Genomic DNA, 12,986 nt, shown 5'->3' with positions numbered 1-12,986 from the left:
AAGTTCAATTTTGTAGCACATTTGAAATGTTCTACTGTGGGCTTAAGATCTGGCCTGGGATCAAGGGGGAATGCTGACTTGGGTCTCCAGCTCTTGGTGGCTGGGCCAGCAGCAAATGTACACATGCGACACCTCCATGCTGAACAACAGGATTTGAGATCAGAAGCGGGGAACGACACCACCAGCAGTGGCATTTCCCTTCTTATTAAACCTCCAGTTTGCACCAGCAAACATCTATGGGGCCTGAAGAAGAGTAGAAACCTCTGTACTTTGCCAAGAGTGGAAAACTCTGTGGTTCTGATGTCAAACCTAGCAATGAGAAGGACGCTTCTGAGTTACCACACAGTGATGGTATTAGAGCCTGCAGTGGAAATCTGAAGAGTTTCCCAGACACTGGCTCCTTGGAGGACAGGGATCTAGCAGCTCCTGGGACAGACAAGAGGTGGCAGTTCCCATCAGGGGGTGTCCTGGCACTCACTGTTGTTTCTCTTTTGTTTTCCTGCCCTCGGGCACCCCGAGCTGCTGCTGGCTGCCTGGTCAGTGGCGCAGCTGGGACACGAGCAGGAATTGGAGAGCTCTGCCTCTGGTCCAGCTCTGGCACTGCCCTGGGTCTCCCTGGCAGGAAGGTGGATAATTTCACTTTGAGCAGGTGGATAAGCATCGCTGCTAACCTGTTGTTTAGAAGCCTGTGAGGCTTCGTGGGTGTTTGTGGCCGTGTAACAGTAGCACCTCGGGAAGGGTTTGTGTCAAAGGAGATTAACAGCGTAGGGGGGAGGCAGGATGAAGCTCATGGTTTGTGTTTTTGTTGAAAGGTTATGGTTCCAATCCTCGTGACAGGCTTTCAAAACAATATTAAGTTGAGACTAATATGTAGCCTAAACAACTGATTATTTTTATAATTAGCAGTTTCCAAGTGGTTAATGAAAACTTCGAGGTATTGAAATGCTGGTTTTGAATGGGTCTGAGCAGAAAATACTGAACCATGCTAGCTTGTCTAAACTCTTCCTTGAGAGTGCTGGTTACATTGGTACTATCTTTAAAACCACAAAGGATGTTTTTCTGTACTTTCATGAAGGCCTTTTTTCCCCTGTTATAATTTTCTGTTCTTTTTTCCTGGGATGAAAAGAGATTTTCTATCTCTTTATTTCTTAATTGAATTAAAAAGAGAAAATTAAATGTGCTTAAAGAATGAGGTATTTCAGGAATAAAGAATTGAATATTAAAAGAGTTCTGTACATTATAACCTGCTGCCATATGTAAAACAATAAACATGCACTTTCATAAATATGAAATAAGTCTTTTAATAATCCAGTATCTTCCTTAGTTTTTAGATATATTTTTGCACTTGCCGCAAAGCTTGACGCTAAGCTGACCCTCTCTTTAATATTAATGTACTCTGACTGTAATACTCTGTTCCTTTGCCTCTGATTAATGCTGTCTGTCAATTATTTACAGATCCAGTGGTACTGTGGAAGTTCCCGGAGGACTTTGGAGACCAGGTTGGAAACATGAGATTGAACTTTTTTTTATGTTAGAATAATAATAAAAAAGCTCTTCTATTCAGCTGTGGAGAGGCAGATGCTAATGATAACAGGGTGGAAGCCTTCACCCAACTGGTGGCTTGGTGATTAGATTGCCTCTATGACAGGAATACTCAATAGCAGTTGTAGAGCGTGGAATGTCGTGCTAATTCTCTGTATCAACTTATTTTTGATATAGAGTATTTTACCAGGTGGTCCTGTTGGACATGTTGGTTTTTTATCTGTTTTGGGATTGAAAATGTGGGAAAAATTATCAATAAATCTTTGCTGAACATTGATGTCATAAAAAAACTGATCAAAAAAACTGAAGAGCTACCCATGTATGTCCTCTTAACATGTGCATTCTATTCCTTTAATCCTTTTCAATGCAAGATTTTAGGTAGTTATTTAATAATACTTTAGAGATACCCGAGATTTTTGCTTGGGGAAAAAAAATTCTCAGTCCCTTATAAGAGACTGATCTAAAGTTACTGATTCTGAAAGCGTGAAAATCCTATGTTCTGTCTATAATTAATCCTCAAAGGAAAGTTTATACATGCAGGACTGATGGATTATTTCACTGTTTGTAATGACAGCAAACTATTAATTAGTATGTTGGGTTTGTTGCCCCATGACTATGTTATGAAAGTTATTAATATTAAAATCGAATGAAATTACTAAATTTTATTATTTCAGCAACTTCTGCAAGAGTTTCTTGCATGGAAATATTTTTATTTTCATAAAAGAAAATTCATAAAGCAACAAAAAATAATAAATATCTCTGTCCCAATGGCTTCTTTGCCTCTTGTTTTTATACTAATATTGAGGTAAACATATTCTTCATTGGTAATATCACCACAGTGGATGATCTGGAAGTCTTGTTGTACAGCAGGTGTTGATAAATTGTTCATTTTTTTTTTTAATCAATAGTACAAGATTCTATAAAGACAGCTATAAAGTGATTCATGATGAAAGGAGTAAATATACAAACATAGAAAGTAGGATGTGTGGTTAGGGAATAGCATCAGTCAGAAATGTGCAGCCTGTAAAACAGTGACAAATGAGCAAAGTGTGTTGTTATATGTTCTCAGCTAGGCATTCAGCAAGTTTTGATAATTATCCTGGCTGCAGCATGATCATCTTCATTGTCATTTAAATTCTTTTTTTCCAGTTTGTTTTTTTTCCCTAAGAAAGACTTGATCTTAAAAAAAAGAGAAATTATGTATGAAGAAAAATGGGAGCTTATTCAGGAAGTTGAAGGTTATTTAAAGAACAGCTGGTGTAGAAAAATGATTAGAAGATGAAGCCCACTAAAGATGGAGGGGAATCCTACAAAGATGCAGGAGACATACCTAACCTATAAACACCAGAGGCCTCAGGCAGCACTCTGCCTTTGGGCTCTGAAAAACCTGTGCCCGCACACTATGTCTCAGTTGTGTAGGGTCTTTGGCATTTCAAGTAAATTGCTTGTGTTCCTGGAAAAAAGGGTGTTTTAATCCTCCTTGCAAGGGAAATTTTCCTATTAGAACCGCTGGATTTAAACAGAATATACAGCAGCTTCTGAAGCAAACCCCTGAGCCAAGTCATGAAATGAAATCAGGAGAAGCCTTCTCTGCATGTGTGTGTGCATGTTGAATTGGGTAGGTTAGGATTGGAGACCTGAGTATCCACCAGATTTAATTTCTGTAAAAATCAAAACCCCACTAAAACTATCAGGGCTAATTTCCATGAAAGTTTGTGGGGAGAATGTTAAAGGAAAAAAAAAAAAGAAAGAAAAGAAGAAGAATATTCTCTGTTCTGTTTTTCAGTCATTTCTATTTTAAATGTAAAATGTGTGAGTTCGTTTTTGGATGTATCCCAAAGAATCATCTTTCCTAAAATTGAAGGGCTGTCTGTTTGCACAGTGGTGTGATAACAGTGGGCAAAATATTTTCCTCTCTTCCTGAATTTTTCTACAGTTTATCATGTCACCTTTTTGTTGCTTTCATAATGCAAAGAAAACTTGTCTAAGCCATTTTGACATTTTCTTCCTCTTTCTCACATTTCTCCTCTAAGTATGCCTGAACTTCCCAGTGCTTGCTCTTCTCAAATCTTCTGTTTTTCTTCTGCCCTACCATTTTCTTTGATGCTGGTCAATATTCTTTTGGTGCAATTTCTTCTTAAATATTGTCTTTCCAAACTCATGTTTTGTTAAACATGTGATCTGTTGTGGATGGGATGTAGAAATTAGAGTTGGTCAGGAGGAAGACAAGACCAGGGATTTGTCATAATTACTTACTCACAGTCTGTCAAGTAAAGGAAATATTAAGGTGTGGTTTTGGTACCACAAAAGAATTTGCAGGATTCATTGTTGATTTCCTTATCTGCCCTGACTGCAGGGAAACCACTTATTTTCTCTCTGGTAACTCCTCAGATGCCAGAATAAGAAGGAAAAGAGAAAAACAGAGTAGGGAAGGAAAAAAAGTAATGCTTCCAGGCATGAAATGAAAACACTTCTCTTTGCCAGGAGTGTTTCAGAAAGTGTTTTTGCCTTTTTTTTTAAATTTTATTTTATTTTTTGAGGTCAGTGTAGTTCCATTTTTAGTAACTCTCAAAACTGTCAATGAAAAAATGAACTCATGCTGGTTAGAATTCAAAGTACAAAGAGCCACACTACCATTTCAAAGGAAGTATTTATTAAAAAGTGCTTCAAGAGCCAGAAGAACTAATCTGTTTGAGACATCTTAGAGTTACAAGTTACTGTTGTACTGGCATTAGTGCTATAAAAATGAGTTTGACAATGTGGAAAAAGTTGTGAATCATCTCAGCACTGCAGAAAAAAAATGTGAAGATTTCTGATTTGAGCATATATAGGTCTTCTGTGGTTATCCTCCAGTGCTCAAATTTGGATAAAGAATGAGCTGTAGCCATTTAATGGGATATCTTTTTTCTTTAAAACGAATTTTGAATGTGTATTCCTAGAGGCACTGTCTTGTAGTATGTTCAAATAGCCCCTTCATGCAAAATTTCCCATTATAAAAGATCAGTATATTTTTAATCTTGAAATTTCTATTTTGTTTATTCAGACTGGTGAAACTAGAGTTTAATTTTGGCCTTACAAGCCCATTTTTAAGTCAAAGGCTGAAGAAAAAATATTAATGCTATCATATCTGGAAAAAAAAATTCCACTTGTTTTTAAGGAGAAAGTATTTTAAGGGCTTTAGAAAAGCAGCCCAAATGAAAACAACACCTTGGCTTCCAAACTGAAGTACTTGCTGGCTGTTGAAGAAGAAAACACATTTCTGCAGAAGTTGATGTCGCCCAGCAGAGCTGCGATCTCCTGGCGCTGGCTTGTCTGCTCGTGGCAGTGCAGTCAGCAGCAAAGCCCTACTGATGTCACAGTGTCCAGGTGTCTGCACTGTGGCTCTGTTCATGTCTGTTCAGCAAATAAAAACACTGACACTCCCACCAGCTTCCGTGAGTTGAAGCATTGCTGGGAAAAGAGTGGTGTTGGCACAAGGAAGGAGGAGAGTACAGTGCTGACAGCACCAGCAGCAGGTGGTGCCTGAGCAAGAGGTGGCACTGCCTTCTGTGTTGGCTTTGGGGCATGTGAGGTCAAACATTTCGTATTAATTTAATAATTACAGGTATGTGGGGCATTATTTTTAGCTGTGTAAGAATTCAGTAGCTTTTTAATCTGACCACGTATTGATCTAGAGTGATTTCTACCTGTAGTATGTGGTGTCCATTGAATAGTTCTCATTCTTTGCCCCTCTAATTACATAATATTTTCTGATTTCAGCCTGCAACTTCTCTGCTGCTGAAAACTATCTCACTAGGAAGATGACACAAATAGCCAAATTCTGGAGATAGTCTTAACAGAAGCCACCTTAGTACTAAATATGACAAGGGGTTATTAACTGAAGATGTGGGTTAAGAAGGAATTCAGACTCTGCGTTAGACTGTTGATTGTGTTGCAGATTTCATCCTATCTCCTCTTGCTTTCGAAGACAAGCAGTCTAAATCTGCTTTCCCATGTCACCTGCAGATGAGTAAGGGATATGGCATCCCACATGAGAAATCTCTGCTGTTTTCTCTGAAGTTAGGGTAATGCTCTTTATGTTACTATCTCATATTTTACGTAACATCTGGGTTTTAGTTTTACTGTATCACATTATGCAGATGTCACCACTGAATTGTGAGCTTTGTATCCTGCAGTGACCCAAAATAAAGTCTGATACTGTACATGTAAATTTACCCACTTTGTGTGAAAATATTTGTATACATAAAGATGTACAGGTGCATATGCTGTTGTTTAAAGGATAAATCCTCAGAAGTGCCAGTGTGTTGGTCTTCCCACAGCATAGCACCAATCACATACTTGACTTTCAATGTTTGTTTTAACTGCTGAAAGTTAAACCTGGCTTAAATGAGCATCTGATTGGAGACAAAAGGCTCAGTTTCTTTCAGGGTGGAATATTTAATTGAATGGATTGCGGCAGCAAATACATAAATGAGGTCACCATGAAAAAGATTATATATTTTTTTTAAGATTTAAATAATAGCACAAGTTGGCTATTTATTTTTGTTTGTTTTTTTTGACTATTCTCCAGAAGCAAGCTAAAATCTGTTCTCTGGGTCCAACAAATGTGTGGAAGCCAGCAGTGAGATGTTGTGTTCCTCTGTGCTCTGTAAGAGAGCAGCAGGAGCCCAGGAGGTATGAGGCTGTTTACACTCCCTCCAAGGCTGCAGGCGTGCTGCTAGGGGATGCATCTCACCAGGCTTCTGCATGAGATGCCTTTGTTCTTGTATTCTGATGAGGCATTAAATACATGTTTAAAATTGTTTATGCTAACTAGATAGGTGCTTGCTTTGTGGGGTTGTTTTTATCAGGAAATCTTAAAAAGGGTTTGGTGATTTTGTTGTTTGTTTATTAAGTATGATTGATATTTGGGTGCGTTGGTATGAGAAAGGAAGAATCTAATGAGATTAGTAATTTTCAGTGATGTTTTTGTCTAAATGTTGCACATTATATTTAGTTAAGGGATATTTTCAAACTTGAATCTTTGTGGAAAGCAGTTAGCCCTGCTGAGATGATGGCAATGAGGCATTTTGTACATTGCAAAGGAGCTTTATCTGCTTAAGATAAGGTTTATCTGGTTAAGATAAAGTGATTTTTATGACACTTTGCATTTGGAAGACACTGCTTTTATTGAAAAATACTGTGTGTGTAAGGCAGCAATGCTTTTTGTCTATGCAAATCCTGGCTGATGGATGATCAGCAGGAAAACATTCAGAGGTGTATTTATAGTTGCTAACTGCACTGTGTGAACAGAAAGGATCTGCTCAGTTCTGATAAATATTCTGTGGAACAACTGCCCATGAAGACATGCTGGGAACACCCAGAATCACCAAGACCCTTACATCATTCAAGATGTGAATATTCCAAGATGCTTTCTCAACTTTTTCTTTTAATTCATCTCAACAGAGACAGAATAAATCCTTGAGACTTTTATTTTTTAAATTTTAAAAATTATAAAAGGGCAATATCAAAAACTTGGTATTTCCTTGAAATTTTGAGGACAGGTGGCAACATGAAGTATACTTGTTCTCAGAATTGTGGGAGTTTTGTTTTATAGAGCTTTTAAGTTAAAAATGTTGAACTTGATCAGCATATGGTACTGGCTAACCTCATCTCTACCAGCTCTTTTGTTATCTTGTTATTGTTACAGGTCTTAATGACAGTTGTAAGCCATAGTTCTGGATGCAGGGGTTAGTCCACCCTGGGGAGGAGAGAGAGAAACAGCAGTGTGGATTATGGAAATATGAATTGATCTAAAAAGCAGCTCTCTTGTAACAGAATGGGACTCAAAGAAAGACTGGGGAGAAGCTGGTGAAAAGACGATGGAATATGATGTGAAAATGATCATTTGAATGCTTTTCTTTTCATTCCCAGCTGCTGTGTTCTGGTGAAAAGGCACACATTTGTATATCTTAAGGCTGGGTGAAAAAGGGCCAGATGAATGGAATTACTTGTTAGATATGTTTTCATTTTGAGTCAAATAAATTATGTGCATTTTAATAGACTGTCTGCATATGTTAGCCATTTTTTAAATCATACAGCTGTGATATTGGGGGACTACATTTTGTAGAAGTAGTTTTTTCTCTGTTTGCTCAAATAAGTATAGAATTAATATTTGACTGTCCTTCAGATATTCTCTATCAGCCTATTGAAAATAATTGTTACTGATTTAGATTATTTCAAAGCCAAATCAGATTCCAGCCTATGGTGATGTGCCAAACCAAAGAAGAAAAAATTAACTGATGGCTGAAGTAGTGATGACAATCATTTGGAATATCTTCTAGAAAGACTGCCAAATTGTCATGTGTGGTGTCGTTGTTGATTGACCTCAGCTGCCCTCAGAATATTCCAGTGCAATATCCACTAATTCCTTATTCTGGGATACCTTATACTTTCTCCTCTGCTTCCTTAATACCCTCATTCCATTTCAGTCTTCAGTTTGTTGCCTCTCTTACTGGCAGTGTTGGTTTTGTGTCTCAGGCTTACTCTGCTGCACTTCTAGGAACATCCTGTCCTTTCTGTATTAAGTACTGGATGCAATATTCCTGAACCCTGTGTTTGGTTCTTGGCTCTTCTGCCTTTCCTGATGATAGTTTTCTGCAGAACTCAGAGAGCTTTTGAGGTACTTTGGTTCACTGTTACTGCTACAGGTATTTCAAGTGTCACTTCAAATAATTTGTTGATATTTTGTTAAATAAAATACTCTTTTACATATTGCATATATTAGGAAATGGTTTGGGATCCAAGTGCATAATCCATGTGTGATGAAATCAAGGAACCAGGCAAAGAACAAGACTTGATGGGACTAAAGTCAGGAACAGGAGCAGCAATGCAAGGGTGATTAGTGGGCTGCAGCTGGAAGGATTCAGGCTACTTGGTTTGGGACATTGGACTAGGAATAAGGGAAGGTGAAGCAGTTCCAGGCAGATGATCAGCAAAGGAAATAGGTTAATCCATCAAAATGTAACTATTTCTGGTGCTTGTTCCTTCTGTATAAGTTTTCAAGGTCTAAGTTTGTTGTGAACTATCTAGCTGGTAGACTCTACTTGTTTTCCCCCCTAAGCAGAGATGTTGAGTGTCTGGGGTTTGTGTGTCTGTTTCTGTGTGCAGTCATTTATTAATGTACAGTTGGTAATGAAATATCTATGAGAAATCATCTGTCTCTGAGGGTACAGTGCATGCTCATTTTTGCCCTTTAGCCTTCACTAGGCACTAATGACAATTAGAGAAAATTTACTGGGCCAGTGAACACTCACTGCACCCATTCTTGAGTTTTAAACTAAATTTTGGAAGAGGGAAGACTTCTTTCAATTGATAGAGAAGTTCTGCTGTAGGAACATGATTTTGGCTAATTTTTCAGTAAGTGTTGTGAATGCTAGTTTAGATTTATGAGTGTCTCCCCTGAGAAACACATGGGCAGTTTCCTTCTTCTGATCAAAGTGAAGGAACTGAAAATCTTCTTGGCTGTAGCTGCTTGTGCTGCCTGGCTTGCTGGTGAAAGCTGCCTCCCTCCTGTCTTAGCTGTTCAGAGTTGGCTTATGCTGTATCAGAGGTCGGAGCTAAGCTGGTTGGCAGAGTGCTGAGGTGGCTGACTGATGCTCATGTGCAGCAGCACCAGCCTGCAATTGTTGCACAGTAACTGCTGGCAATAAAGCTGCCAGAGGCTTTGAGCAGGGAGCCAGAAGGCCTGGACAGGCTCAGCTGTAGGTAAAGTGAGTGTACATGGCAATCTTCTAGGGAAAAAGACACCCAGTTGTATGTCCACTGCACTTTATTTTTTGGGATAATCATCTGTCTGCATTGGGTAACACTAGGGGCAAGTTAACACTTTAAATTTATGCTTGTTTCCTTCCTCCCTTTCCCTCTTTGGTCTGTCATTGTTTCATTTTCCTTCTGTTTTTCAACATACTTGATAATATCTCAATTTAGTACTGAAAAACTATTACTGCAAGCAATTCTTACTGAGCTGCATTATGATGAAGCTTAGAATGTAACCTCTGCCAAGTGTAAAAGAAGAAATAAGTGTTTCCTTTATAAAAATTTCACAAATAATTTTATTTAAGGAATTAAAATTCTAGCAGGTTCCTTAGAAGCTGATTTCCTTTCTCAGTTCCTTTTCTTTTGGCTGTAGAGTGTTGTCAGAGACAAGCAAGTCAGCCCCCACATGTCATTGGTTTCAGTACCCTGTACAAGGTGGTGTATGGTTCCCTGACTTCCCCTGCTGCTGACCCAGCCATGGGAGCCAGCATTGTCCCACAGGGCTGCACATTTAGGCATGGATGAGCCCAGACAAGGGTTTGGCTTTTGGACTGCCTCACCTTGTTTGTCTGCATAAATCACTCTCTGCTACAGATGCTTTCTCTCAGCATGGCGCTCAGGTTGTTCCGTAATTTACCTGACGCTCAGATTTCTGACTGCTGAATTTCTGAATTGCCAGTGAAATCGGGATTTCTTCATGGCCTGTGCTGTGCAGTCATTTTGTGGAATAACCAGTGGGAAGTTGTGATTCTGGAAGAGCATCTCCTGGTGCTTACAAAACAGTTTCATGCCCAACCTGAGCAGGAGCAGTCTGCAGGGCTGGTGCTGACCTCTCTGCGTACACAGTACTAGGTATTTACTGGGCAGGCCAGTTGTTCACTAAAAGCTTTGTAGACAAGGAATGGCATCCTACTATTTACAGACACTCTTTGTTTCTGGACTTGTCTTTTAAGTAACTAATGCAGTACTTAGTGAAGGAAAAATATTTGGAATATATTTGCAACAAAATATGCTTGGACTTAAAATCAGTTTGAAATGTATCAAGTTGTATCAGGAGTAGAGTTTGTCTACTTAAATGCTTGAAATGTTATGATTTTTAAAGTATATTTCATTTTCATGCTAATGCAGATAGTCATTATCTGTAATGTTCTTTTATAGTTTGTTTTCCTTTTATAAATAGCCTTTCTTGGTGGCTGAGAAGGAAATCTTGCAAATAGGAGCCTTTTGACCAGAGTGTCAGCTACACTCTACTCGTGGTGTTCTTTGATACTGTTTTGCAGACATTTCTGAGACTGCAATCTTCACTTTAAAGGAATATATTGAATAGAAAGATTTGGGTTTATTGCAAATAGGCTCAGTTCTGTCCCTTGCTGTCAGAATATTCAAAGGTGGAATGAAAAAACAACAGGTAAAACAAATAATTATGAACCAGTTTTTCAATTTGTGATTTCTTTGACAGTAATTATTTTTTCACAAGTGGTGAAACAGCATCTGAACAGGATGTGCAGGAGGTTCTCAGCACTGCTGCCAGACTTGCATCTTGACTGGTGTTGTGAGAAGGGAGAGATCTGAGATCTGAAAAGGTCTTGAGTGAAACAAATATTGCTGCCCCTTTAGCTGGATGGCTTGGGGATTTTAACCTGACCTTCAGAGACTTACACATTTGGGTTTAGAAAATGATGTCTCCTATGATTCTAGTTAAGAGAACTTCTCTGTTGAGTTCCCAGATAGTGTTAGACATGGAAAGTATTTATTAATAAACAGCCACTTTTCACCTGCTGCATGGTGAAAGAAAGTTGTGTGCCATGCAGTGGTACCCCCTCTTTTTCCGTTTTTTTTTGCAAAATGTAATTAATTTTCTCAAAGGTAGTAAATACTCTACCACCTTAAAAATTAAACGTTGCTCACATAGAAATCTCAAGAGTGGAGATGGAAAGACATATTTCCTGTTTTTCCGAACTCTGATACTGCCTAGGGAATGATAATCTCCCTGACATGAGCCAGGGAACTGTGGGAAAACTATTTTTTTGCTACGTGGAATACTAATATTACATGCATGCTAGAGATTTGTGGTGAAGTAGTATTTATCTTGTTTTTGTTTGCCTTGCCAATAGTAGAGGTGGATAGTAACATTTGAATCTAAACTTATTCTAAGGGGAACTTTCTTTCCCCTTAGAAAGGGAAAGAAGAGCATTGTCAATTTTTATGTTTTTATTATGAGTTCCAGGAAATTTGAAGGGTTTTTTCTTTAAGCAGGAAAATTAACCTGTGCTGAACCTCATTTTGGTTTTATTTGTAACTGAGCTCGATATTTTGAGTCCGTGTATGCTATACTGGACATACTTGTCTGAAATAGGCTTTATTTTTGTCTGGTTATGTGATGAGATTCAGGAGCAAATAGGCAAGTAGAGACTCCAAGAATTTATAATTTAGTAAAATCTCTGAATTTTAAAACTTACTCTGTGGTAGTTTAGAAAGTCTTATGCCTCAGTCTTGTAGGACAGTGAGATTAATCGTGCAGGATTAGCTTTCCTTCTTGTGGAGTGCCTTTGAAAGCTGCTGTGAGAGCAGTAAAACGGGTACTGCCTGGGACAGCAGCCTTAGTCTGCTCTACAGGGCAAGAACATTCTGTAGCATATCTCCAGCTGGAGTGCACCACATCCTGGTCCTTCACTCTTCCAGTCCTTAAGGTTTTTTTCATTCCTTTTTTGTGTGTATTTAACATGCTGGTGGTTCTAAGTGATGCTGCAACAATCACCTCCAAGTTCAGTCACAGGTACAGCTGACCTTGGGGCCTCCGCTGCCATCTCTATGAGAGTTGTTGGTGTGATTTTGCTTCTCTAAGATCTCAAGCTCATCCCATTACCTTGTTGTCTAAAGTCTTCCTGTCCTGCTGCCTCATCTATCTGTGCCCTTACCTGTGCCCTTGTTGCTGTGTAGAGCACAAAGTTACCAGACAAAACTACTAAAAATCCTCAGCTGCCTGTCTGGCATCTTCTCCTGAAGCATGTAACTGAATGGTGGCCAGGTGGAAGCAGGAACAAGAGAAATTAAATCTAGCTGAAATTCTGTAAGTGATCTCATCCTTCTTTGCAGGTATTCAGCTTCTTAATCATTTTACACAATGGGTATTTCTCTGAATAAGCTTCTGAGTGATGCTAGCACCTTTTGAAGAGCAAGTATTCTAAAGGGCTCTGTGCTTAAGTATTACGAGCAACATGATTCCTCTGAATGTCAGTCATTAGGCTGTAGGGCCTTTCCAGTTGTGGTTTACATGTTAGCCAACTAAAAGAGGATCAAAAATTGTTCTCAGCAGTGGAGTGGAATTTGTTCTGTGGGTCAAAACAATCTGTGGTTGTAGAAATGTACACGTTGCTCAGTTTAGTGGAATTTTAATCTTGCTTGAATCCATTAGTGACAACTTCTGCTACGTGGTCCAGAATCTCCTTCCTCTTTGCATGTTTGTCAGGGATGTATGAAGTGTTATGTGGCAGCTGTATTGACATAGAAAGAACTGTCAAAAACCACAGCACTATCTGCACATTAGTCTGAAAATTGTTAGCTGGAAAGACCAGGTCTATTTTTAGGGAGCTGCGACTGCACAAATTTTCTTATCTATCTTCTGTCAATAGAAGTATTGCAGCAGA

The 12,986-nt window shown here is 38.8% G+C and overlaps 1 protein-coding gene across 2 annotated transcripts in view; it reads left to right on the top strand.

The window, feature by feature from the left end:
• DENND1B (DENN domain containing 1B) overlaps window positions 1–12,986 on the top strand; it is a 150,675-nt gene that overhangs the window by 37,627 nt on the left and 100,062 nt on the right. For both annotated transcript variants that reach the window (XM_058030591.1, XM_058030590.1), the window contains exon 3: window positions 1,456–1,499. In XM_058030591.1, the coding sequence (XP_057886574.1) occupies window positions 1,456–1,499 (44 nt within the window). The remainder of the gene's footprint in view (window positions 1–1,455; window positions 1,500–12,986) is intronic.

The sequence above is a fragment of the Melospiza georgiana genome, chromosome 9 (genome assembly GCF_028018845.1).
Source record: "Melospiza georgiana isolate bMelGeo1 chromosome 9, bMelGeo1.pri, whole genome shotgun sequence".
NCBI classification, from domain to species: Eukaryota; Metazoa; Chordata; class Aves; order Passeriformes; family Passerellidae; genus Melospiza; species Melospiza georgiana.
This window is presented reverse-complemented; position numbering and strand designations above follow the sequence as displayed.